Source organism: Scyliorhinus canicula, chromosome 17 (genome assembly GCF_902713615.1).
Source record: "Scyliorhinus canicula chromosome 17, sScyCan1.1, whole genome shotgun sequence".
Lineage (NCBI taxonomy): Eukaryota > Metazoa > Chordata > Chondrichthyes > Carcharhiniformes > Scyliorhinidae > Scyliorhinus > Scyliorhinus canicula.
Window position 1 is genome coordinate 62901449 of NC_052162.1, and position 24558 is coordinate 62926006.

At 45.6% G+C, this 24558-nt stretch overlaps 1 protein-coding gene and 2 non-coding genes across 6 annotated transcripts; all 3 read left to right on the forward strand.

Annotated features, from left to right (window-relative positions):
- Positions 1-2605: 2605 nt before the first annotated feature.
- On the forward strand, positions 2606-24289 carry dkc1 (dyskeratosis congenita 1, dyskerin). Of its 4 annotated transcripts, XM_038775676.1 has the most exons (16): positions 2606-2710; positions 4139-4191; positions 8440-8526; positions 8979-9070; positions 9443-9627; positions 9979-10043; positions 12300-12426; positions 13351-13481; positions 14222-14365; positions 14820-14940; positions 17323-17441; positions 17940-18043; positions 19136-19187; positions 20489-20629; positions 21086-21190; positions 22177-24289. In XM_038775676.1, the coding sequence occupies exons 1-16, from the start codon at positions 2695-2697 to the stop codon at positions 22237-22239; spliced, it is 1605 nt and encodes a 534-aa protein (XP_038631604.1). In that variant the 5' UTR covers positions 2606-2694; the 3' UTR covers positions 22240-24289. The 4 variants fall into 4 exon arrangements, with proteins under 4 accessions (XP_038631604.1, XP_038631606.1, XP_038631605.1 ...); XM_038775677.1 differs by lacking the exons at positions 2606-2710; positions 4139-4191 and adding an exon at positions 4557-4619; XM_038775678.1 differs by lacking the exons at positions 19136-19187; positions 20489-20629; positions 21086-21190; positions 22177-24289 and having other exon boundaries at positions 17940-18047.
- Positions 10300-10539, forward strand: LOC119952521. The gene has a single exon (XR_005457886.1). It is a non-coding gene; the product is annotated as a small nucleolar RNA SNORD17 (small nucleolar RNA).
- LOC119952519 lies at positions 13129-13204 on the forward strand. Its single transcript, XR_005457884.1, has one exon. It is a non-coding gene; the product is annotated as a small nucleolar RNA SNORD83 (small nucleolar RNA).
- Positions 24290-24558: the final 269 nt, after the last annotated feature.

Genomic DNA, 24558 nt, shown 5'->3' on the forward strand with positions numbered 1-24558 from the left:
ACACAATCCCTCTCCACCCCCCAAAGCTCAGCCCCATTGCCAGTGGCTCTATTGCAAAGGGCAACGGGGAAGAATGGACACCTCTACCTTGTTCCACAGTGCAACCTGAAGTCTCTGCATCCATTGCTACTGCCCCTCTGGGAGCATCATTATTACATTCAGTAATCTAACATTTTAGGACAATTGTATCCCCTTTGCAACCCTGTCTGATCTTCGCCTATCGCCCCGGTGCACAATCCTCAATATGCAAAGCCAAGATCTTCGCCAACAACGTAGCGACCGCATTTAATAACGATATCGGGCAGTAGGGCCCAAACTTTTCCCAATCCTTCTCTTTCTTCATTATGAGGGAAATGGACGCCTGCGATAGTGTAGAAGGGGAGCTCCCCCCTTTCACTAGCCTCATTATATGGCCTCATCAGCAGAGGCCTCGGGTCCCCACCGAACCTCCTCTTAAACTCCACCGGGAACCCATCCGCACCCTCCGCTGCCTGCATTCCCCCCATACACTCCATCACTTCCACCAGCCCAATTAGAGCTCCTAGCCCCTCCCCCAGTTCCTCCTCCACCTTGGGGAAACTCCAACCCATCCAAGAACCGCCGCATCCGCTCCCACCAACCCCGGGCTCAGATTCATATAGCCTCTTATAAAACTGAAATATCCCATTCACCCCTACTGGGTCCAGTACCAATCTTCCCACCTTGCCCTTCACCCTTCCAACCGAACTGCCTTCACTGCTTCCTAAATTGGTGGACCAGAATCCTACTCTCATTCTACCGTACTCTACACTGCCCCTCTGGATTTCCCATTCTTAAATCCATGCTGACTCTGTCCAATCAGGTTGTGATAGTCCAAGTGTCTATTTATCACATCCTTTATAATAGATTGTAGCATTTTTCCCCACTAATGTAAGGCTAACAGGTTTGTAGATCCCTGTTTTTTCTCCCCTTTCTTCTTAAATAATGGGGTGGCATTTGCTACATCCAATCTTCTGGAACCATTCCAGAATCTATAGAATTTTGGAATATAATCACCAATGCATCCACTATTTTTATAGCAACCTCTTTCAACACACTGGGATGCATAATATCTTTCCATCCCCATTTCTCCAATACAACCTTCTTACTGATATTAATGTCCTTCAACTCCACATTCTCCCTGGTCCCTTGGATCTCTATATCTTGGGGATTCTCTTCCTTAGTGAAAATAGGCACAAAGTAATCATTTAACTTTCTGACATTTCTCTATTCCCCATCATGAATTCTGACCCAAAAGACGTCCTTGTTAGGTGAATTGGACATTCTAAATTCTCCCTCGGTGTACCCGAACAGACGCCGGAGTGTGGCGACTAAGGGGATTTTCACAGTAACTTCATTACAATTTTATGTAAGCCTACTTGTGACACTGCAATGAAGTTACTCTGCAATGAAGTGACTGAAAAGTCCCTAGTCGCCACATTCCGGCACCTGTTCGGGTACACAGGGAGAATTCCAAATGTCCAAATTACTTAACAGCACGTCTTTCAGGATTTGTGGCAGGAAACCTGAGCACCAGGTGGAAACCCACACACACACTGGGAGAACCTGCAGACTTCATCCAGACAGTGACCTAAGTCAGGCATCCACCTGGGACCCGTGCTGCCCATATGAACGATTCCCTGACCAGGAATCGAACCCAGGCGACGGCAGAGAAAGTGCCAAATCCTAACCACTAAACCACCAGGGAATAAGGTTGTTATTATTAATGGACCCACATCTGCCTTAGACAAACACTTCCTTTTCATAAAATAAAAGATCACTGCTGATGCTGGAATCTGAAACCAAAGAGAAAATGCCAGAAAATCTCAGCAAGTCTGGCAGCATCTGTAGGGAGAGAAAAGCGCCGACTTTTGAGTCCAAGGTCATCTGGACTTGAAACGTTTGGTCTTTTCTCTCCCTACAGATGCTGCCATGCCTGCTGAGATTTTACAGCATTTTCTCTTTGATTTCCATTTCATATATCTTTAGAAACATTTGCAGACCGTTTTAATATTTTCTTTGCTAGATTGTGTTCACATTCTGCTCTCCCTTTATCAGTTTCTGGGCCTCGCTTTGCCGAATTTTAAACCTCCCAATCTTCAGGTTAACTACTATTTCTGGCTATATCTTTAATTTCATATAATCCCTAACTTCCTTTGTTCGTCACGGTTGAACGGTTTGTTTTGCACCCTGGAAGAATGTGTAGTTGCTGTACGCTGTGTAATAGTTCTTTGAAGGCTATCATTGCCAGTGCAGTTATACCTTCTAATGTATTTTCCCAATCCATGACCATCTCTGGTTCCCTTCTCATTTAATCTCATGTTTTCCACCAGATCACAGATTATTTGAATTCTTTCTTCCCCTTCTGCCTTTGCCTATATTTTCTTTACATCCCAACTTTTACCAGTTCTGACAAAAGGTCATCAGCCTCAAAGGTGTCCTGAAACTGGCCAACATGACGATTATATTTTGCTTTATCATTGTATTTGCCCCTCCAGCAGCCGGGCATGCGCAGACTACCTCCAACCTGGCATAGTGATTGACATACGCGGAGCGAGGCATTGTGGGGCGAGGCAGTAGTTGACATGCGCGGAGCGAGGCATTGTGGGGCTTGACAGTAATTGACATGCGCGGAGCGGAGCTGCGGTTCGTTCATTTGGCGAGGGGAGCGAGAAGATGGCGGATGGTGACGGTAAGGGCCGAGGGGAGCCCGGAGCCGTAGAGCAAGAAGGAAGAGAGGAGCGGGGAGGCAGTAGCGTAAGAAGGAAGAGAGGGATGGGGGAGAAGCCCGGGCAGCGCGAGTGTAGCGTTCGCAGCCTGGGACTTGTAGGGAGGAGTTGAGAGCGGACGGCGGGAGATTGTGGGCCTCAGCAGCTTTCCACGCGGTCTGTGTCCGCAGCCCGCACCGCTCTCTGCCTCCGGATGCAGGCGGCCCCCTGGTTGTCAGCATCTCCCGGCTTTGGATGGCGCTGGAGACCGGGGCCCGAACCTGAGCACGTGGCCGGACCGCATGGCGGCGGTGCTCGGAGCGCCCGGGCCTGGCTGCTCAATTTGCTGTCACGTGTTTGCAACTGCAAACTTATTAAAAAACTTACCGAGTTGCCGCTATGTTTTGCATTCCCGCATTTGCAGTGGTGCAGGAATTAGTAACGTACGATTTCGGACTACAACATAATATCGTCACTTGTAAAGGAAAAAATTAAACCGTATTTCCTGCATCACGTTGTCTACGTGTTTGTATTACGGGTTTAGGAACGTTACCTTCTAAATATACGTAACTTGATAACCGGACATTGAGAGTTGATTTCGTTTCATTTAAATCCAGGCTAGTAATCAAATGTGTACTGCTAACCAACAGCCTTTATTTGGCTGGCTTTAGTTAAGTTCTCATCTGCCACAATATACGAAATAATGTGGCCACGATTGGTAACTTTCTTCATGTTGGATTGCCTCAGTAAGTTAAGTAAGAATTTTTTCGGTTCTGCATTGTGAGGAACAGATTATTAAATTCCAGAAATGCAGCGATTTCACTTTTAAAAGCTTAAAGGAGTTCAGTGTATTGCTTGGTATCAGCTAAAAGTTTCAGTTCACTAAGCTGCATGCATTTGATAGTTATACTATGTTGAAATGTTCCAAAAGTCTGGTGCGTTCAATAATTTTTTAAAAGGAGTTTTAGAGTACCAAATTTTTTTTCCAATTGAGGGGCAATTTAGCGTGGCCAGTCTACTTACCCCCCAGCTCTTATAACGGGGCTGGTTTAGCACAGTGGGCTAAACAGCTGGCTTGTAATGCAGGACCAGGTTCAATTCCCGTACCTGGCTCCTCGAGCCGGCGCCGGAATGTGGCAACTAGGGCCTTTTCACAGCAACTTCATTGAAGCCTACTTGTGACAATAAGCGATTATTAGACCCTGCCTGTCTGGGGGTGAGACCCATGCAGACATGAGGAGAACATGCAAACTCCACACGGATAGTGACCCATGGCTGGGATCGAACCCGGGTCCTCAGTGTTGTGAGGCAGCAGTGCTAATCACTGCCACCATACCGCCCTCTGTGCACCCAGTAATGTATAAAGCCCTTGAAGCGTAGAAATTCTAATAGACTTTGTTTGCCTTTTGCAGCATCTGCTAAGAAACAAAAGAAGCAAAGGAAGAAAAGTGGGGAAGATATTGGGGTAGGTATTCAACTCCTTTCTGATATCTTCTGAGAACCGTGTGCGCAGTTTAATAGTTTTAAAATGTCCACCGTCTTGCTTTGCTGTGCCAATATACAACTGCATACAGGGGAAAGAACTATCGTAGAATCTGAACCGCGCAGAAGACCATGGTTCACCAACCGAGTGAAGCGTTCCCATGCGGCAAACCACCAGCTCTGAATATTGCTGGCTGCACGGTTGCCAGCTGTCACTGCTGCTGCTTACCATGGCAGTCGAGCAATTGACTATCACCCTCAGAGCAGCAAAGGGGTGAAGAGGTATCCAAAGGGGAGACAGAGCATAGAGTCTCAGTCGATGCAGATGACCTGCTCCTCTACATCTCCAGCCCCCTGGCCAGCATGGAAGGAATAATAAAACTCCGGCCCTTCTCAAGTTATGAAATTAAGGTGAGATGGAACAAAATCTTCCCTGTGAACCTGCACAAGTGGGAGGAGCAGGGGTGGGGGGACTACCATGCAAACTGGCCCAGTCCAAAGTCCGCTACCTGGTGATTCAAATAGCCCATGACCGGACACGATCCACTCGGACCTGGGGGTGGATGTTAAAAAGGGTGTGCAGAGGTGGAGCTTGCTGCCACTCACCCTTGCAGGGAGAGTGCCGATGATCAAGATGAATATGGTGCCCAGGTGTGTCTTCCTGTTCAGGTCCCTCCCGATCTACATTCCCATGGCCTTTTTCTTCAACATAGTAGATAAGCTGATTGTGGCATTTCATTGGTTGCGGGGGGGGGGGGGGGGGAAGATTAGGAAGATGGTCCTACAAAGGGGAAGACATATGGAAGGCCGGGCCCTCCCAAGCCTCCAGTTGTATCACGAGACAGCCAATGCCGCAAAAGTACAGGAATGAGTCAAGGAACAGAGTGGTGAGGGTGGAGGAGAGTTCCTGTGCAGGGGCGACCCTCTGAGGGCTAGCTGCAACCGCACTTCCATCCCCTGGCCAGAGGCACAGAAAGTCCAGTGGTAGTAACCACGCTCCATACGTGGAATCAAATTAAACAACACTTCGGACTAACCGGAATGCCCACTGCGGCTCCCATCTGCAATAATCAAGATTCACTACCGTGGTAATGGACGCCTCCTTGGAGGAATGCGTGGAGAAGAACTGGCTCCTGAGAGGGAACTACCTGAGATACATACAGGATATAAACCACCTCCGCCAGGAAACACGACGTGCCACCAGATTTCGGGAGAGTCATTGCTAGAAAGACTACTGAACGTAGGGGAGGGGAACTGTGCGGACAACTGTTAGAAGTGATACGCTCACTCTGCGTGAGACAAGAAATAGTAGGAAGAAGAACTATATGGGGGGGGGGGGGGGTGTTCTGGATAGAAGCACTGCACAGGGCAAACGTCACCTCCACATGCGCAGGGCGTTGCACAGGGTGCACCTAAACAGGCTCTTCCCAGAGGTGGAGAATAAATGTGAGCGGTGCCAGGGAGGCCCAGCCAACCACACTCCTGTTCTGGTCTTGTCGTGTACTGGAGGTCCTTCTTTGAGGCCATGGCCAGGGTTGTGGCAGAGTGTGTGGAGCTGTGCTCACTCGTGGTGTTCGGGGCATCTTCATGGGGAGGGGGGCTGATGCCCTAACCATTGCCTGTCTGATCGGCCGCAGGAGATTACTGCTAGGCTGGCAATCGGCAGCACAACCCAAGGCTGCAGACTGGCTGTCCGGGTTTCTCAGGCTTGAGAAGATAAAGTTTGCCATCTGTGGGTCGGAAGAAGGCTTTCACAGGCTGGCTTCAAGACAAGTTCATAGCAAATAAAGTGAGGGGGAGCAATGGGACAAGTCGCGGAATAAGATTGGGGAAGAACCTGGAATGGGCAGAGAGAACATAACTGCCTGAACCACAATATCTAAATAATTGTAAATGCGTGCTTTAGCCATGTAAAGTTTGCAATGAAATATGAAAAAACAAATAAATATAATCAATGCGTTTTGCTCATTGCAGCTTGCAAAACTTTGTCAGAACTGAGGAGAGATAGAAATGGCCCAGATGAAAGGGGGAGGAAGATTTATGATGAGCTAGAGGGCAGGCAAGATTATGAATAACAAACGTTTCTTTCATGGTATCAAAGCCAAATACAGTAGTCCCCCTTTATAACGTGGGTGTTGGGGTCCAAGACAGCCAAGACAGTTGTATCCGAGCCGCGGATATCCATGATGGGGGTTTTAAATTTATTTAAAAATCTATGCTAGCGCTTCCCATTGAGAGTCTACGGGGGGGCGGGGGGAGAGGTCTGACCCCCGTAGACACACAATGGGAAGCGCTAGCATAGATTTTTAAATAAATTTAAAACCCCCATTGTGGATCCAATTAAAATTTCAGCGGCCGGCTCACTTTGATCCGGAGAAGAAAGCTGCTCTCACTGAAATCAGCCGGCCGCTGAAATTGACACTGCCCGCTGCTCTCTCCCTCCAATCCAACTTTTAAGTTTAATGTTTCTGATTGGAGGGAGAGAGCAGCTGGCAGTGTAAATTTCTTTTTTTTTCCTCCGGCTTGCCCCCTCTCCCCCCACACCCTCCGACCTCTCCCCCCACACCCTCCGACTCGCCCCCTCTTCTCCACACCTCCTGCCCCCCCCCCCCCAACACCCTCCGACTCGCCCCCTCTCCCCCCAACACCCTCCCGACTCCGCCCCCTCTTCTCCCCACACCCTCCCTCGGCTCGCCCCTCTCCCCCCCCAACACCCTCCGGCTCGCCCCCTCTCCCCCACAACCCTCCGGCTCGCCCCCTCTCCCCCACACCCTCCGGCTGCCCCTCTCCCCACACCCTCCGGCTCGCCCCCTCTCCCCCCACACCCGCCGGCTCGCCCCCACACCCTCCGGCTCGCCCCCTCTCCCCCCACACCCTCCGGCTCGCCCCCACACCCTCCGGCTCGCCCCCTCCCCACACCCTCCGGCTCTCCCCCTCTCCCCCCACATCCTCCAACTAGACCCCTCTCTTTCCCCCCCCCCCCACCCCCCCCCCCCCCCCCACACCCTCCGGCTCGCCCCCTCTCCCTCCCCACACCCTCTGGCTCGCCCCCTCCCCACACCCTCCGGCTCGCCCCCTCTCCCCCCACATCCTCCAACTAGACCCCTCTCCCCCCACATCCTCCAACTAGACCCCTCTCCCCCACACCCTCCGGCTCGCCCCCTCTCCCCCCCACACCCTCCAGCTCGCCCCCTCTCCCCCACATCCTCCAACTAGACCCCTCTTCCCCCCCACACCCTCCGGCTCGCTCCCTCTCTCCCACACCCTCCTGCTCTCCCCCACAGCGTCCAGCTCGCCCCCTGTCCCCCCACACCCTCCAGCTCGCCCCCTCCCCACACCCTCCGGCTCGCCCTTCTCCTCCCCCGTCCACCAACACCCGCAGGGGCCCCCTCTCTCCCCCAACACCCGCAGGGCCCTCCTCTCTCCCCCAACACCCGCAGGTCCACCCTTTCTCCCCCACACCCCCAGGGGGGGGTCTCCCCAACACCCGCCCCCTCCTCTTCCCCCCCCCCCCCCCAACACCCGTTCCCCCCCCCCCAACACCCGTTCCCCCCCCCCCAACACCCGCCCCCCCCTCTTCTCACCCCCCCCCCCCCCCCCCCATCTCTCCTCGGCAGTGTCAATTTCAGCGGCCGGCTGATTGTTTCAGTGAGAAAGCAGCTTCCCTCTCCGGATCAAAGTGAGCCGGCCGCTGAAATTGACACTGCCCGCTGCTCTCTCCCTCCAATCCAAAGTTTTAATGTTTCTGATTGGAGGGAGAGAGCAGCCGGCAGTGTCAATTTCAGCGGCCGGCTCACTTTGATCCAGAGAGGGAAGCTGCTCTCACTGAAGCAATCAGCCGGCCGCTGAAATTGACACAACTGACAGTTGGGGTCCATAAGCCCCCCCGCGGTATATCGCGAACCGCGGTATTGCGGACGCGGTATAACGGGGGACTACTGTAGATGGATATAGTAAACAATGTACCCAGATGAGGTATGGGTGGCTACATAACAACCGCCTGAACGCAACATGCAGGATTGCCAAGTCAAATGATGAGGCCTTGACCTGAACCGATTTCCAGGATTTTCTGCTTTATATCGGTGAACTGGGGCCTTTCTGGCATTAGGACTTAATGAAGAAAGTTGCTGTCCTCTGAGGCAGTCAGGTTTTTGAGCATAAATCTAGTATACTGTGTTTATATATAATGTGCAAATAGATCTTAGGTCTGTGTTGTTTTTTATACTTCCAGAGCATCCAGCAGTTGACAAACTTTCTAATTGAACCAGAGACAAAGCCAGCAAAATTAGACACTTCGCATTGGCCTTTGTTGCTGAAGGTACTCATTCAAATGTACAGTTCTATAAATGTCAAGTTGCAAATTGTGGAATTAAACTTGCCTCTGTTTCTACTCAGTTTACTTGTGTGTCCTGCTTTGAGAAAATGCTGATGTTGCCTCACCTCTGATGTGAAAGTTCATTGGGCTTAAGCTCACTTCAGCCAAGCATGTAATCTAGCCTTGCATTTGATGATGTACTGAAGAAATGTTGTGCCAGATGTTTATATAGTTAAACCGAGTCTTCCTGCTCAAATGTCCCACAACACTGCTTGAAGTACTAGTTCTGCTGGTTATCAAGATTGGCATTGAGAGTTCTTCAGTAATGCCACTGAAAGATCAGATCAAGTCTCATTGCTGCTTGCAGGACCTTATTCTGTGTTATTAGCTGCAGTGTTCATCAGCAAAATGAAGCCCAAGGACATGACTGATGCTATGTATATGTTCTTTTACAGAATTTTGACAAACTCAACGTACGAACAACACATTACACACCTATTCCTAGTGGTTGCTCACCTCTCAAGAGGGAAATTGCTGACTATGTAAGGTACGTTTACAATACAAGGCGAAACATTGTTAAGTCATAGCTGTCCTATCTGTTCATGCAATACTGCAATCGATGGTGGGGACAGGAAACGTTAAATTATTACAGGTTGAACATCCCTTGTCCGAAAACCAAAAAATTCCCAAATTCTCACTTTCCTTTTAGCACCGATGTGCTGTCACGAGTGGAAAATCCCTTGAGGCTCCCAGGTGATGCGCAGTTCCCAGCGCGTGCCGCACATACTTCGTATGCTCCAAAATCTGATGCACGCTCGGCCCCAAGCATTTCGGATACGGGCTTTTCAGCCTGTACCAGGAATTGGGAGCACAGGAATGGAAAATAATTGTATATTGATTCAGGACTATGTTTTGGCAGGTCAGGATTCATTAACCTTGATAAGCCTGCAAACCCATCATCGCACGAAGTGGTGGCATGGATACGCAGGATTCTACGGGTGGAAAAGACTGGTCACAGTGGAACACTAGATCCTAAAGTAACAGGATGCCTAATTGTTTGTGTAGAGCGAGCAACACGACTGGTCAAATCCCAGCAGAGTGCTGGTAAGTGGTTTCCTTCGTTAGCTCAATTTGTTGGCAGCGTGTTCCAGCTACATTTTTGTGAAATTCCATTATGTGCTGCATTAACTTTGATCTGTGTGTAGGATTACTAATTTTTTCATTTGCACCAATTCGAAATGCAGTAAACTACTTGGGCTTGGCGTAACTAGTATTTCAGTGACTTGTAGATATTTGTAACTAAATGTCATTAGTAACCCATCAGTACGGTGATGTCCTAGCATGTCGAGCTGATCTTGTAAGCAAGAGTTTCCACTTGAGGCTAGTTAATCTCACGTTCTGTGATACAGTAACTGACGTGGCCTCTCCTGACGACTCTTGTGCTATTAATTGTAGGCAAAGAGTACGTGGGAATTGTTCGGCTGCACAATGCTATTGAAAGTGAACTTCAGCTTAGCCGGGTAAGTAAGTCTGTTTTGTTTTGTCTTGGGTTCATTCCCAGTTAGAAATCTCCCAGATGCTTTGTCAAAGATTCTGCAGGACTCTGGAATCAAATGTCTGGGAGTTTGCCGTTCATTGATTCATCTAGGATGCAAAGCATAATCAGAGTGAGGTGTCCAAATTATTTAGTTTGTGTTGTCTTTATGCTAATCCAGAAGTTGCGCAATTAAAGATCTTGTCTCCTTGCTATATCCATAAGTGGTTAATACTGTGTGCGTGAAATGATGAATAAGTTTATCCATTCGCCGAGTGCCGCTAGCCACTTCTTCCACAGCACGCTGAGTCTTATTTTAGGCTCTGGGTGAATTACATTCATCTTGTACCATATGACTTACTGGCGTTCTGCTGAGAAGTTGTTGGTCCCTGATTGGGTGTATGTGGATATGAGATGGTTTGGCAGAGTTGGGACCTTTCTGGGATCCAACTCTACGAAGATGAATGATGCAGTCTGATCACGCACATAAATAGTCCTAATTAGTCATAACTCTGTAATATAGGGAGCGCTTTTTGATTGAAATTTACGGTGATTGTGAATAGATTGTGATTTGGTGTGTAATTAGGAGTTGTGTGCAAGATTCAAAGATTAATTCCACGTTATGAATAACCAAATTTAACTGGTTCGGGTATTTTTATATTCAGCCCACTGCATTATATATTCATTAGTAGAGGAATAATGTTGGGAAATTGATGAGATTGAAGGCTAATCAATCCCCAGGGCGTGATAATCTAAACCCGAGAGTATCTAAGGAAGTGGCCCGAGAAATAGTGGATGCATTGACGGTCATCTTCGAAGAGTAGACTCTGGAACAGATTGGAGAGTAGCTAATGTAACCCCACTATTTAAAAGGGAAGTAGAGAGGAGTTCTAGACCAGTCAGCCTGACGTCAGGAAAAATCTTATCGAAGATTTTTATGGCACACATGGGGAAAACTGATAGAATTAGACAAGTCGACATGGATTTGTGAAAGAGAAATCATGCTTGACAAATCTACTGTAATTCTTTGAGGATGTAACTAATAGAGTTGATGAGGGGGAGCCAGTGGATGTGATTTATTTGGACTTTCAGGAGGCTTGCAATAAAGAACTAGATAGAGATTAGCAAGTAGTATGGAATTGATGTTGTATTGGGATGTATAGAACTGATTGGCAGACAGGAGACAAAGGCTAAGAATAAATGGGTAATTTCCAAGTGGCAAGACGACGACCAGTGGGGTACCTTGAGGAGGTTATGACCCCAGTTATTCACAATATATGTTGTATTAAATTATTAGAGGAAACTAAATATAATACCTCCTAAGTTTGTAGATGGCACAAAGCTGGGTGGGAGGTGAGCTGTGAGGGGGTGCCTGAGTGTTGTGGACAAGTTGAGTGAGTAGGTAGATGCTGTATAATTTGGATAAATGCGAGGTTATCCACTTTGGTAGTGAAAAGAAGAGGCCAGGTTATTTTCGAAATGGCTATAAATTAAGGGTGGGCAATGTGCAACGAGACCTAAGTGTCCTCGTACACCCAGTTGCTGAAACTAAGCATGCAGGTGCAGCAGTTTTGGGGGGGGGGGGGGGGGGGAGAGAGGAAGGAAGGAAGGCAAAAGGGGGGGGAAAGGCAAAAGGGTATGTTGGCTTGCATAGCGAGCAAATTGAGTACAGGAGCAGGGATGTCTTCCTGCAATTGTACAGGGTCTTGGTGAGGTGACACCTGGAAATATTGTGTGCAGTTTTGGTCGTCTTATCTGAGGAAGGATGTTCTTGCTCGAGCGAGAGAGTGCAACAAAGGTTTACCAGAATGACTCCTGGGATGGCAGGACTGACCTGCGAAGATAGATTGAGCTGGCCAGGGTTATATTTGTTGGGGTTCAGAAGAAGTGGAGGGGGAATCTTGTAGAAACCTAATAAGGTTCTAACAGGCCGCGGTGGTGGATGCAGGAAGGATGTTTCCGATGGTGGATTGTCCAGAACGGAGGTTGTAGTCTCAGGATACACGGTACATCTTTTAGGACTGAGATGAATCTTCACCCAGAGAATTCTCTAGCACAGAAAACATTTGAGAAACAAATGGTATGTTTTCAAGAAGGGAGTAAGGGGGCTTATGAGGGTGAAAGCAGGATCAGGCTATTGAGTTTGATGGCCACCCCTGATCATTTAATGGTGGAGCAGGCTCAAGTGGCTGAATGGCCTACTCCTATGGTTCTCTAACCCTTAGTTATATTTCTCACTCAGGGCATGGAAATGCTGACTGGAGCCTTATTCCAAAGACCTCCTCTGATTGCTGCCGTCAAGAGACAGTTAAGAGTCCGGACCATCTACGATAGTAAACTAATTGAGTATGATCCAGAGAGGCGGTTAGGTGAGTTTTATTTTCTGTAATCCCAACAACGTCTAATTTAAATAGAACCTTTTAATATAACAAAATGTCCTGGTGTGCTTCAGGGGAATGTTATTAAACAGAATTTGTCACGGGGAAACATGCAACATTAGGATGGGTGGCCAATATCTTGGGTCAGAGGTCATTTTTAAGCATTTGAAGGAGGAGACTGATGGAGCTTCAATTACTGAGACAATTAAAGTTGAGGGTGCTTCAGAGATCAAAATTGAAGGACAACGGAGATCATTGGCTGAGGGGGTGGTTACGGTGTTGTAGGGCTGGCAGTGTTTATACAGGGATAGGGAGTGGTCCAGCCAGTCTATGACCACAGATTTGTAAACAAAGGTGAAAATGTCGCCGGCCAGAGGCTGTAATAGATCATTGCGCACTGGTAGTAGGTCAATAAAATATAGTTTTGAATGTGCGCAAGTTCATATTTGAAGATGAGGGATTATCCAGAAGAGTACTTGGAATAGTTGGGTCTGGAAGGATCAAAAGCATGGATCAGGGTTTTAGCAAACAATTAGTGGAGTCAGGTAATGTTACATAAAATGTAGCAACTGAATAGTTTGGAGATGAGCAAAAGCTGATCAACTCAGCAGAAAGGTGATGTATAGTTGAAAACATAGTTGAAGGGAATGTTACAATGAGCTGTCCTTTTCACACTTGCCAAGCTGCTTTCTAGCCACATGATGTTGAATAGATGACATTAGCACACTGTGCCAAGATGACTTCTACCTATCACCCTTGACTGATGGCTGTGCACCCTGGCTTGTTTAATAAGTATTGTACAAATCTCCTTCATGTACTTTATGGCGATGAGTGGCTATTTTCTCGTTTAAACTAGTTAACTACCTTACTGCACACTGAAGTGTCTGTATATAACACTTTTGCGTCCATGTCCAGGAATCTTTTGGGTGAGTTGTGAAGCAGGGACATATATCCGAACACTCTGTGTGCACATTGGTCTGTTGCTTGGAGTTGGAGGTCAGATGCAGGAGCTAAGGCGGGTGCGATCTGGTGTGAATGGTGAAAAGGTAGGAAACCCTCTCTATTAAATCGTCTTAATTTAGCATGAGGAAGGGTGGCACAGTGGGTTTACTCTGGGTGCTCTGGTTTCCTCACACAGTCCAAAGATGTGCAGGTTAGGTGGATTGGCCATGCTAACTTGCCCCATGGTGTCCAAAGGGTTAGGTGGGGTTACAGGGATAGGGTGGAGGTGTGGGCTTCAGTATCGTACTCTTTCCATGGGCCTGTGCAAACTCTTATGTGGATTGGTCATGCTAAATTGCCCTTTAGTGTCCAAAAGGTTAGGTGGGGATAGGGTGGAGGAGGGAGCTTAAGTAGGGTTCGCTTCCCAGGGCTGGTGCAGATTTGATTGTCCAAATGGCCTCCTGCACTGTAAATTCTGTAAAGTTATTGTCAGAGCTCATTTTCTGGTTGCCGTTTTTCTGGTTATTTCCTGGTTATTGTTTGATTAATACGCTATGGATAGCATGCTCCAATGAATGTGCTAAAAACTGCTGCAAGGTAATGGCTACTGCATCTATTGTCTTGTTCGATATTGTATTGATTCCAAAGTGTTGAGTTCAGTACAGGTTATGATCCTCCTGCGCTGGTAATTGTACTTTGGAGAAAGTGAAAAGCAATGGGGTTGATACACTTGGTGGCAATATGTACCCCCACCAAGAAACTCCTGGCTGACAGTTATATTTTAAAATAGTTTTATATTTCTGCTGGTAACTTGATTGTTAAAGCTTTTTCTTTGTAACTTCAGGATAACATGGTAACAATGCATGATGTGTTGGATGCCCAGTGGCAGTATGACCACAACAAGGATGAGACCTATCTGCGTCGTGTCATCTACCCCCTTGAAAAACTGATGGCAACCCACAAACGACTTGTTATGAAGGACAGTGCAGTAAGTAGAGAAAATTCTGGATATGTGAACGAAAATGTTGGTTTGTGCCCAACATTTTAAACCACCGTTACTCTTTACAGAGCTCATAATCCTGATGTGTCCCCATTTGAGTGAATGTTGGCTTATGTTTATACCCACAGTAATGTAGCTTTATTAAAATTACTGATGGCAGAACGGAACAATGCAAGGTTGTGTTGGTAATGACCAATGTTGACAACCCTCCAAAACCAGTCATGTTTTCTGCTAAAATGAGCCAATAATTACTACTGAAATTTTTTTGGCAGTCTGAAAGTCGGGCTCTTTAATATGTAATTCATTTCTATATGCATATATTTAAAATTATGAACTGTTGAAGTATGCAAGCAGGCCATTGGGCATCTGTGACACTCTTTTCAAAAACCTATAGCCTGCTGAACTGCTTGCTTCTGTCTCATTAAGTGATTTGTTCTGTTAGGTAAATGCTATTTGCTATGGTGCCAAAATCATGCTCCCAGGGCTGCTCCGTTACGAAGATGGAATTGAGGTGAACCAGGAGATCGTTGTCATCACCACAAAGGGAGAAGCAATTTGTATAGGTAATCGAACCTAGGATTAACTATTAATATTTGTGGGACAGTTGGGAGAATTTTGTTTTGTGTGGCTCAGTTTAAGGTAATCTAATCATAAGAGATCTACAGCACAGAAACTGCCCGTTGGCCAATTGTTCTTGCACCGGTCAAAATCAACCACCTACATATTCTAATCCCATTTTTGAGCAATTGCCCATAGCCCTACCTTTTACATTTTACGAGGGTCACTGCCTCCAGCATCCTTGTCAGGCAGTAAGTTCCAGACTCAAATTTTCGCTTGCATCCCCTTAACCCTCTTAAATCTATTTCCCCATGTCACTGATCCCTCCATAATGGGGAAAAGTTTCTTCCTGTCTTCTTTATCCAAGCCCCCTCATAATTTTATTCATCTCAATCATTTCCCACCTCAGTTTCACCTGCTCCAAGGAAACCAACACCAGTCTGTCCAGTACTCTTAACCAACATTTTATATATTTCTAGCATAGCCTCCCTGCTCCTGAACTCTGTCTCAGCTAAAATCAGTAGACATACCATGTGCCACCTTAACCATTTTATCCACCTGCCCTGCTACCTTAAGGGACCAGTGTACATACACATCAAGGATCCTCTGATCTTTGGTGCTTTCCAGGGTCCTTCAACTCATCATGTGTTCTCTTGCTTTGTTTGTCCTGACCATGCACCACCTCTCACTTATCCAGATTGATTTCCATTTGTGATTGACCAGCTCATCTCTATCCTCCAGTAATCTAAAGCTATCCTCTCTATTTGCCACCCACCAATTTTTTTGTATGATCAGTAATCTTACTGATCAACCCTTCTACATTCGAGTTTAAATTATTTGTATAAACACCAAGGGCCCCAATACTGACCCCTGCAGAATCCCACTGAACGCAGGTTTCTAATCCGAAAAACACCCTTCGACCATCACCCTCTACTTGCCAGTTCTGGACGATTTCTGCCAGATGACTCCAGAACTCCTGTATGCTAATTTCTTTAAGTTCATCACCATCCTTCTGCCTGATTTCTGTACTCTCTGTCTGTGCGGAGTCTGCACGTCCTCCCCATGTGTGCGTGTGTTTCCTCCCACAGTCCAAAGATGTGCGGGTTAGCTGGATTGGCCATGCTAAATTGCCCGCAGTGTCCTAAAAAGTAAGGTTGGGGGGGGGGGGGGGGGGTTATTGTGTTACGAGTATAGGGTGGATACGTGGGTTTGAGTAGGGTCGGCACAACATCGAGGGCCGAAGGGCCTGTTCTATGCTGTACTGTTCTATTCTATTCATTGTCCCCCTCACTAGTGAGCACTGACACAAAACTTATTTATTTAGAAATTAATGTACTTGTAAAACAAGTTGGAATTTTCCTTTGTTTTGCTTGTTAGTATTCTTGCCTGTTCCCTTTTTGTTCTCCTAATCTCCGTCTTGCACATTCTATAATCTCTGGCTTCTGCTGTTTTTGAGCCCTCGATTTCCAGGGTGCACTGCATTTGTTGGGCCCACACTTTTTCTTTATTGGAACATGTTAGCCATGTACTCTTTCCCATTTCCTTCTTGAATGCGCCCCACACCTTTGCCACTAGCAGTCCACTCTGACCAATTCACATCTGATCTTAATAAAATTGGCCTTCTCCCAGTTTAGAACTTTGATTTCAGACCATCCTTGTTCTTTTCCATAACCGTGACGTTATGATCACTGTCTGCAAAATACTCCTGCTGGTATTTCAATCACTTGCCTGGTTTTGTTACCTAAAATTAAGTCCAGGACTACCCCCTCTCTTGTAGGTCCATCTATGTACTGGTTTAAAACATTCTGGATGCATTTTAAGAATTCTGTTCCTTCTAAATAGGGCCTCACGGTAGCATGGTGGTTAGCATCAATGCTTCACAGCTCCAGGGTCCCAGGTTCGATTCCCGGCTGGGTCACTGTGTGGAGTCTGCACATCCTCCCTGTGTGTGTGTGGGTTTCCTCCGGGTGCTCCGGTTTCCTCCCACAGTCCAAAGATGTGCGGGTTAGGTGGATTGGCCATGCTAAATTGCCCGTAGTGTAAGGTTAATGGGGGGATTGTTGGGTTACGGGTATACGGGTTATGTGGGTTTAAGTAGGGTGATCATTGCTCGGCACAACATTGAGGGCCGAAGGGCCTGTTCTGTGCTGTACTGTTCTATGTTCTATGTTCTAAACCTTTCACACTGACTACCCCAGTTATTGTTGTTTGGGAAGTTAACGTGCACCTTTAAGGCGATTATCTGTTGTAGAATTGTATTTTTGGGGGGGGGGGGGGCATGATTCTGTAGGGCACGAGGCTATGGGAAGAACAGGAGTACTATGTATGTTTGAAAGGGATCCCTGCAAACTCATAATTACACTTTTTTCTTTTGTTTTATTTGACAGCGATTGCATTAATGACGACGGCAGTGATATCGACTTGTGACCATGGCATTGTAGCAAAGATCAAGCGGGTTATCATGGAGCGGGACACATACCCACGCAAGTGGGGTCTGGGACCAAAGGTAAGTTCCGATGGTTTGCATGGTGCATGAGTTCCAGTTAGTCTGTAACCACAGGCAGGTTGATAATGAACATTTAGCATTTTGTGCAAATACAGTTTTTGCCTTGACTCGTGGCTAGTACATTCAGTTTGCTCATACTTGAGCTGTGATTTCTGAGGTGATTGGCTGAACAGTCATCCGTGGTGATAGTAAAAGAGATGCAATAAAGAACTGCTTTGAAATGTTGAATTATGTTACAGTTTATAGGTGAGCTTGTGTGTATATTAGCAGAACAACTGAACGTGCACGACATGTCAGTTTGTTGAGTCACTGCACACATTCCTGATGCTCGAGGGTGAATGGAGTCTCCTGTCCTTGACGGTTTGGGTTAAATGGGGAAAATGCGAAAGATTTTGACCAGTGTCTAAGGGCTTGTTTTAAGTCTCTGGCCAAAATCCATTGTAGCTGATGCTGGGTGTAAAATAATTAAAAATTAACAATTTGCATTTTATTTTCAAGGCAAGTCAGAAGAAAATGATGATTAAGCAGGGTTTGTTAGATAAACATGGCAAACCAAGTGAAAATACTCCCGAATCGTGGAAGAAGGACTATGTTGATTATAAGTAAGTATTTTTTGTTTAGTTTTGTATTGGGAAGTTAGTATAACTTTTCTGACCTAGCTTTTTTCTGCATATGTTATGTTGTACCACTAGGTGGCACACCGTCCACATTAATATACAAAATGGAGCTATATTTTGTACTTGATCTTGATTTTAAATGGGTCTGCTACAGAATACGTTGTGAATTTAACGTTGTGGATCTTAATGTGCACTGTCTAACTAGGTCTTCATCAGTGAACTGAATTCTCAAAAGAAATGTGTACCCTTCACAACATCCAGATGTCCCAATGTGCTTCACAGCCAATAAAGTGTACTCTTTGAAGCGTTGTAATTGGGGAAAAGCAACGCAAATGTTTAAGCCCAACAATCTTCCGCCAGTAGTAATGTGACAAGTGGCGTGATAATCTGTTTAAACTGTTTGAGGGATAGCATTGGCCAGGGCATGGAGAATTTTCCACTCTATTTTTGAAATTGTTCCATGGGATCTTTTGCATCCACCTCAGGGAGCAGATGAGGCACGTCCTCAATACTGTTATCCTAGATGATTTGTGATTTGCATGCAACAGTGTTGCCAACTAATCCATGATTGAAATCCAAAGTCACCATACAATGGTAAATGGACTGTTTTTTAATTTCTACTGAGTTTTATGATAGCAGATAGTTATCCCTTTCCAGTCTGGTGTGGCTTTTAGAGGGGGGTCAGTCTGAAAGAGGATTTGGAATTGCATCTTCATTTTAACTCTGTCAAACTGTTGTGTCAAACTGTTGGTGTTCCGCTGGTTTAGCACACTGGCTTGGAATGCAGAACCAGGCAGCAGCGAGAGTTCAATTCCCGCACCGGCCTCCCCAGGACAGGTGCCGGAATGTGGCGACGAGGGGCTTTTCACAGTAACTTAATTGAAGCCTACTTGTGATAATAAGCAATTATTATCCTAACGTGTTCAGACTAAGAATTGCAATGATGAGTTTTTCTGGCTTCTTTCTGGTAATAGTGAGTGTGTGTAAGTCACCTGTTTTGGTGTTTTCTGGAGGTAACTAACTTGCATGCCTCTTTTAATAATGTTCACTGAAATGTACAAATTGGTTTCTTTTTAGTCTGGGAACTGCAGCAGCATCTGGCAATGCAACCCAAGTTAAACCAGTGAAAGTAAGTGTCCAGAGGTAGGGGTTCACTGTGCTAATTGATAATCCAATGACTCAATAGAGCTAATTAATTAGTTATGTTTGTTCTGAACGAAGTTGGTACTTGAAGTGCGATTTATTTTTCTGATTCATAATATTGTGAGAGAGATATGTGGATATAGATATGTGATGTAAATCTGGGGAAACATTAACTTTATGCAACTGCTTAGTGGCCCCGAGAAACGCAAATTATGCTGTTGGGAGTCATGGGTTAGGCATTTGACATACCCTGAAAATGTATTGGGATAGAAACTGGCCCAATCAGATCAAATTAGCTTCCCTATAGCTTGCTTTGTGCCACTGTCAGGTCACCTCTCCTAGGCCATTGCTAGCATTGGATTATTTCTATCTGCAGGCTTGTGTGCCCCTGATGGCCTAGCATTAAATTTTCTTGTTTTACATCGAGCCTTGTCCACATTTACATGCACCCAATCAAGTGATCACTCTTTACATCGGCTGACTGTTGAACATGCGCGTGTGAATAGTTGGTGCCCTAATGCTGAATTGTAATGGGCACAAATTAACTAAATGGGAACAAAGTCCCGTAGCGAGTGTGTTTAGCTGTGTGGCTATAGGGTATAAAACTATTTGCGTTCAATAAAGGGCCTCAACGGGTGCGTTCAATAGGGGCCTCAACGGGGGACACGTGGCCGAGGCTGCGCATATCTCCAATTTTACAATGTATTACGGGGGGGGTGGTCCCAACCCCTGCATCCCCTCAACATCCACGGCTTGATCGCGCATGTGCAAAAAATGCCAGCAGTGTCCCTGCCAACTGGCAGTGCCAACGTACCTCCCTGCCCAAAGGACATGTTCCTGGGAGATGCCGACGAGTGCCATTCCGCCTGGTCCCGCTTGTGAAGACTGCACCGAATGGCGCTAGCCCGAGGTCTCCGGGGCAAGGGAGATCAATCCCATGCCTCAAGAATCTGCACAATAAGGTGAGACTGGCTGTCTCGCTTTAATTTGCAAATTTGCTTTTTTTTTTTAAGCAATTTTTTTCCCCTCTCTTTCCCCCCCCCCCCCCCCCCCCCCCCCCCCCCACCACAATGGGCAGGATTCACATTGCAATGTCTCGAGAGATTGCATTAGATCTCGCGAGGTGTTGCAAGTCGAGTACTTCCTGGGAGCGGGGTCTCCTGGCTCTTATTGGCCATGCTGCGCTACGGCACGCTGCTTTTCGGGTGCTATATGGCCGTTCAATCGCGCCTGATGCGTTTGTTGTAGTACTGGTTCCACTCAATTATGTAATTTGTGTCTTCTCAGAGAAAGCGAGAGACTGAAAGCGAGAGTGATGAGCCAGTAGTCCCAACCACCCCAACAACACCAAAATCTCCACCAGATCTGGGCAAGAAAGACAAAAAGAAAAAGAAAGAAAAGAAGCAAAAGTTATTGCTGGCGACAGAAGTAAGTGTTGGTAGTATGGTGCCGGAGAGCACTGTTCCTATTTGGATACTATACAGTCGGTGCTTACAGAGGAAAGTAGGAACTGCTCAGGGGCTTGTTTTCTTCCAATCCAGCTTGAGTTAATATTTGTTTATGGGTATCACTGGCTAAGCCAGTATTTATCGCCATCTTTAATTACCCTCAAAAGATGGAAGCGACTCACACCTTGAACCGCTGCCAGGCTTTTTTTCTAGACCATATTGTATTTTGCAGTGCTTTTCCCGATGTCCAGTTTAAGAAAATGATGTATGACAGCAAATTTCTCTTAACCAAGCATGTGCAATTTTGTTACACTTCTCAATAGAGCAATTTTGGTTTCTGTAAATTCTCAAATTGGGTAATATCAGACTAGAATTGTTATGTGATTGTGCACTTGAGGGCTTCCGAGTTACGTTTATTGGTCTTTACTTGGTGCAGTTGGAAACTGGAAGTGTTGATCCAAAATCTACCCCAGTGACGACGCCCAAGAAAGAGAAGAAGAAGAAGCAAAAAGAAATTGAAAAGGGTGAATCTGCAAGTGGGGTAAGTGCTGTTAATAGCCATTAATAAATAAAGAGTAGGCTTGTGGATTTGTTCACTTTTATTACTGCAAAACAACTGAATGTGTTTGGTTTCCTGTCTGGCAATTTAAGTTGTAGTAATGCTTTATTCCTTTTGGAGATCAAACTGACACGAGGAGGTGATTGCATCGTGGTATTGTCACTGGTCAGTAAAGGGGCAGCATGGTAGCACAGTTGCTGCACAGCTCCAGGGTTCCAGGTTCAATTCCCGGCTTGGGTCACTGACTGCAGAGTCTGCACGTTCTCCCCGTGTCTGCGTGGGTTCCCTCCCACAGTCCAAAGATGTGCAGGTTAGGTGCATTGGCCATGCTAAATTGCCCTTAGTGTCCAAAATTTTAGGTGACGTTATGGGTGTGGGCTTAAGTGAGGTGCTATTTCCAAGGGCCGGTGCAGACTCGATGGGCTGTCAGGCCTCCTTCTGCACTGTGTAATTTCCATGATAAACCAGAGACTCCGAGCAATGCTCCAGTGTCCCCAGATGGCTAAATTTGAATTCGCTAAAAGTCTAATTATGACCATGAAACCATTATCGATTGTCTGAAACACTCATCTGATTCACAAATGTCCTTTTAAGGAAGGAAATCTGCTGTCTTTATCTGATGTAGCCCACTCCAGATCCACAGCAACGTGGTTGACTCTTAACAGCACCCCTCACGGGCAATAAATGCTGCCCTAGCCTTTGACTCCTCCCACGTCCCTAGTGGACAATTCTTTTAAAATGTTGGTATGTCATGCTGTTGGACCCATGTGTGTACTTTAGTTTCTAACCTTGGGTGGGGGGGGGGGGGGGGGGGTTGTTGCTCATCCAGCTGCTTTCTGAAATAGTCCTGTGCTCATCAATTCAGCAGCCTTTGCGTCTCTGCTGCTGACTGGTCACGTGATCATTTGGCTGTTTTACTGATGTTTACAGCCGTTTCTTTGTTTGCTAATGCCATTAATGTTCCACAGGACACTGAAAGCTTGAAGAAGAAGAAGAAGAAGAAAAAGGAAAAGGCTGAAACGGGCAAATGATGGATTGACTCAACACATCTCGATCTTTGGCAAACGGGGAGGAATGTTCACCCTGGGACAGAACTTGATGAAAATGCACCACCTTAATTTCCACCTAATGATCAGAGACATCAAAGTTGTTGCGTTTGAATGACTTTCACACTTGTGTGCAATCTCGTAAATCAGGTTCTTACTCCCACATTCAGTTCACTATCCTGTTGTAAAGGTAGTAGTCTGGGGATGTACATAAATTGCAGTCATGTTTATCATGTTCATAGCTGTCCTCCAGGAAAGATGCATTGCTCTGATCAGGGCAAAAAAACCTGCACACACTTTCAGCTGCTGTTGGCACTTCGTTTAAAATTAGCGTTGCCTCGTTTGTTCTTGGGTTTGATGCCGATCACTTTGTGCAAGGGGCACTTACAAAATTGATGGTAGTGGTGGTATTGCAATAATGCAGCAATTCTAGTGAATCTATCTACCTAATGTCTGCAATAGGTTGCAGTCTAGGGCTGTAAATGCTCTGTGGTGTGACTGCTTTGTTATAAACATTTCAGACTTGGTTGAAAACCTAGTTGCAAAGTATGTCATGTGGGCTGAATGTCAAAATTGACCAGGTTTCAAAATTGAAACGTCTGCTGATCAGGTATAGTTGCTCTGAATTGGCCCGTGTGCCTTCCGGGTTGTTTTGTGTTAATTTGTTGTCATAGTTCTAATGACGTCTTGACTTCTCATTGAAGAATGTAATGGGCTGCTACCTCCTCCTTGCCCTTGTAAAGCTGAGTTGCACATTTAACCAGGAGTGAACAATGAAAGATTTTTTGCTTCCATCCATCTTTGCAAGATTTCCTTCCCTCTAATGGGATGAATTTGGAGGTTACTTCAATATGAATATTTTAAATATTTTTATATTGGTGATTTATGCCACCATACTGATTATGTACATTGTAATTAAGGTAAAAGGCCGTTTTCTTTTTTAGTTTAATAAATTTTTGCCTTCTCAGATGTGCTGTGGCTTGGGTTCAAACAGTTTTGAGCCTAGTGCACATTTAATTGTACAGATATGTCTGACTGTTGTAACAGGTTTTTTTTTAAACAACAATAAATGGTTTCTTATTACTTGTTGATATTTTGTAGACCAATGTGGAGCTACTGAATATTGTCTACATTCAGTCAGATTTAGGGATATTTTATTTCATGTTTGGAAATTGAGGGATATTTACTTTCAAATGGAGTATTCCATATTTGATCCACAGCAGCACACTTGCAAATAGTTAGGTGGGCTAATTTTGAATGTGAATAGAAAGCATCCATAACAGATGCCACCAATTGTTTTCATATTTCATGCATACGTATGGGAAGGATCTTTTCCATGCTTAAAAGTATCCTGTATGCTTTTCTCCTAATCTCGTCTAGCCAGTGTGCCAATAACAAGAGGCTCTGTTGGACCTTGCCTTATCACCCTTATAAACACACATCTTGTGTGTCAGACTGAGATAACCAGCTGAGTAATGTCTTGGGATTTTAGGCTTGATGGAAATGTGGCAAAATACCAAGTTGCCTCAAGTTTTTAAAAAAAAAAAGTAATGTTCTAAAATTGCAACTACTTGAGGAGCAGAGCTAGTTTCAGTCTAAATCATGGAGTGTTGCTGCATTTGAATTTGAATATTTCAGAAAACAATAGTTGCTATGCTCCATTCATCAAAAATCTATAATTTGTTCACATTCACCAAGTAGGTGAATGCTTTTATTCATGTAACCTTCCCAGACAATTGTCTGTTTCACTCTTGCAGTGAAATATTTAGCACCTAACATTGTACATGAAAATCCAAGTAGAAGAGAGAACATGGAGCATTTTATACTTTATCTTCTGTTACATTAACGTGGATTTTGTTGACGGACCAAACAAATGCTATAAAGGACGTGAATGTTTTACACCCATCCTCTTGGCTACAGTTCAAATGTATGGTGACAATTTTCTTCAGGGTATTCATTAATTCACTGAACCCGCGGTAGGTGAATTGTGAAGACAACTTCAAGTCGGTTCAGGGATTACATAGTGATTTAGAAATCTATTCCAGGTACAATGCACCTGAGTATAGTGTCAGTTTGCAGTATTATGTGCGTTCACGGATTGTGAATCTGGGTGAGTGACTGTTCAGTTTCCGTGTTAAATGCATTCTGCAATCGGTCTTGTGTGCAGATTAATTCAACCATTATTGGTGATCTGAACGATCATGCTGCTTGGTCAAGAACCAGTAGATTCATCATTCATGCATGTCTGTCTAGACATGTTACTGTTTGTTTTTGTTCATTAAAATGGTTGCACCAGCTGACTAC

Excerpts from the sequence above, each read along its gene's own strand:
- dkc1 (XM_038775676.1), top strand. Across the intron at positions 8,527-8,978 it reads ATTGGCCTTTGTTGCTGAAG|AATTTTGACAAACTCAACGT; the intron begins GTACTCATTCAA and ends GTTCTTTTACAG. Across the intron at positions 14,941-17,322 it reads GGGAGAAGCAATTTGTATAG|CGATTGCATTAATGACGACG; the intron begins GTAATCGAACCT and ends TTTATTTGACAG.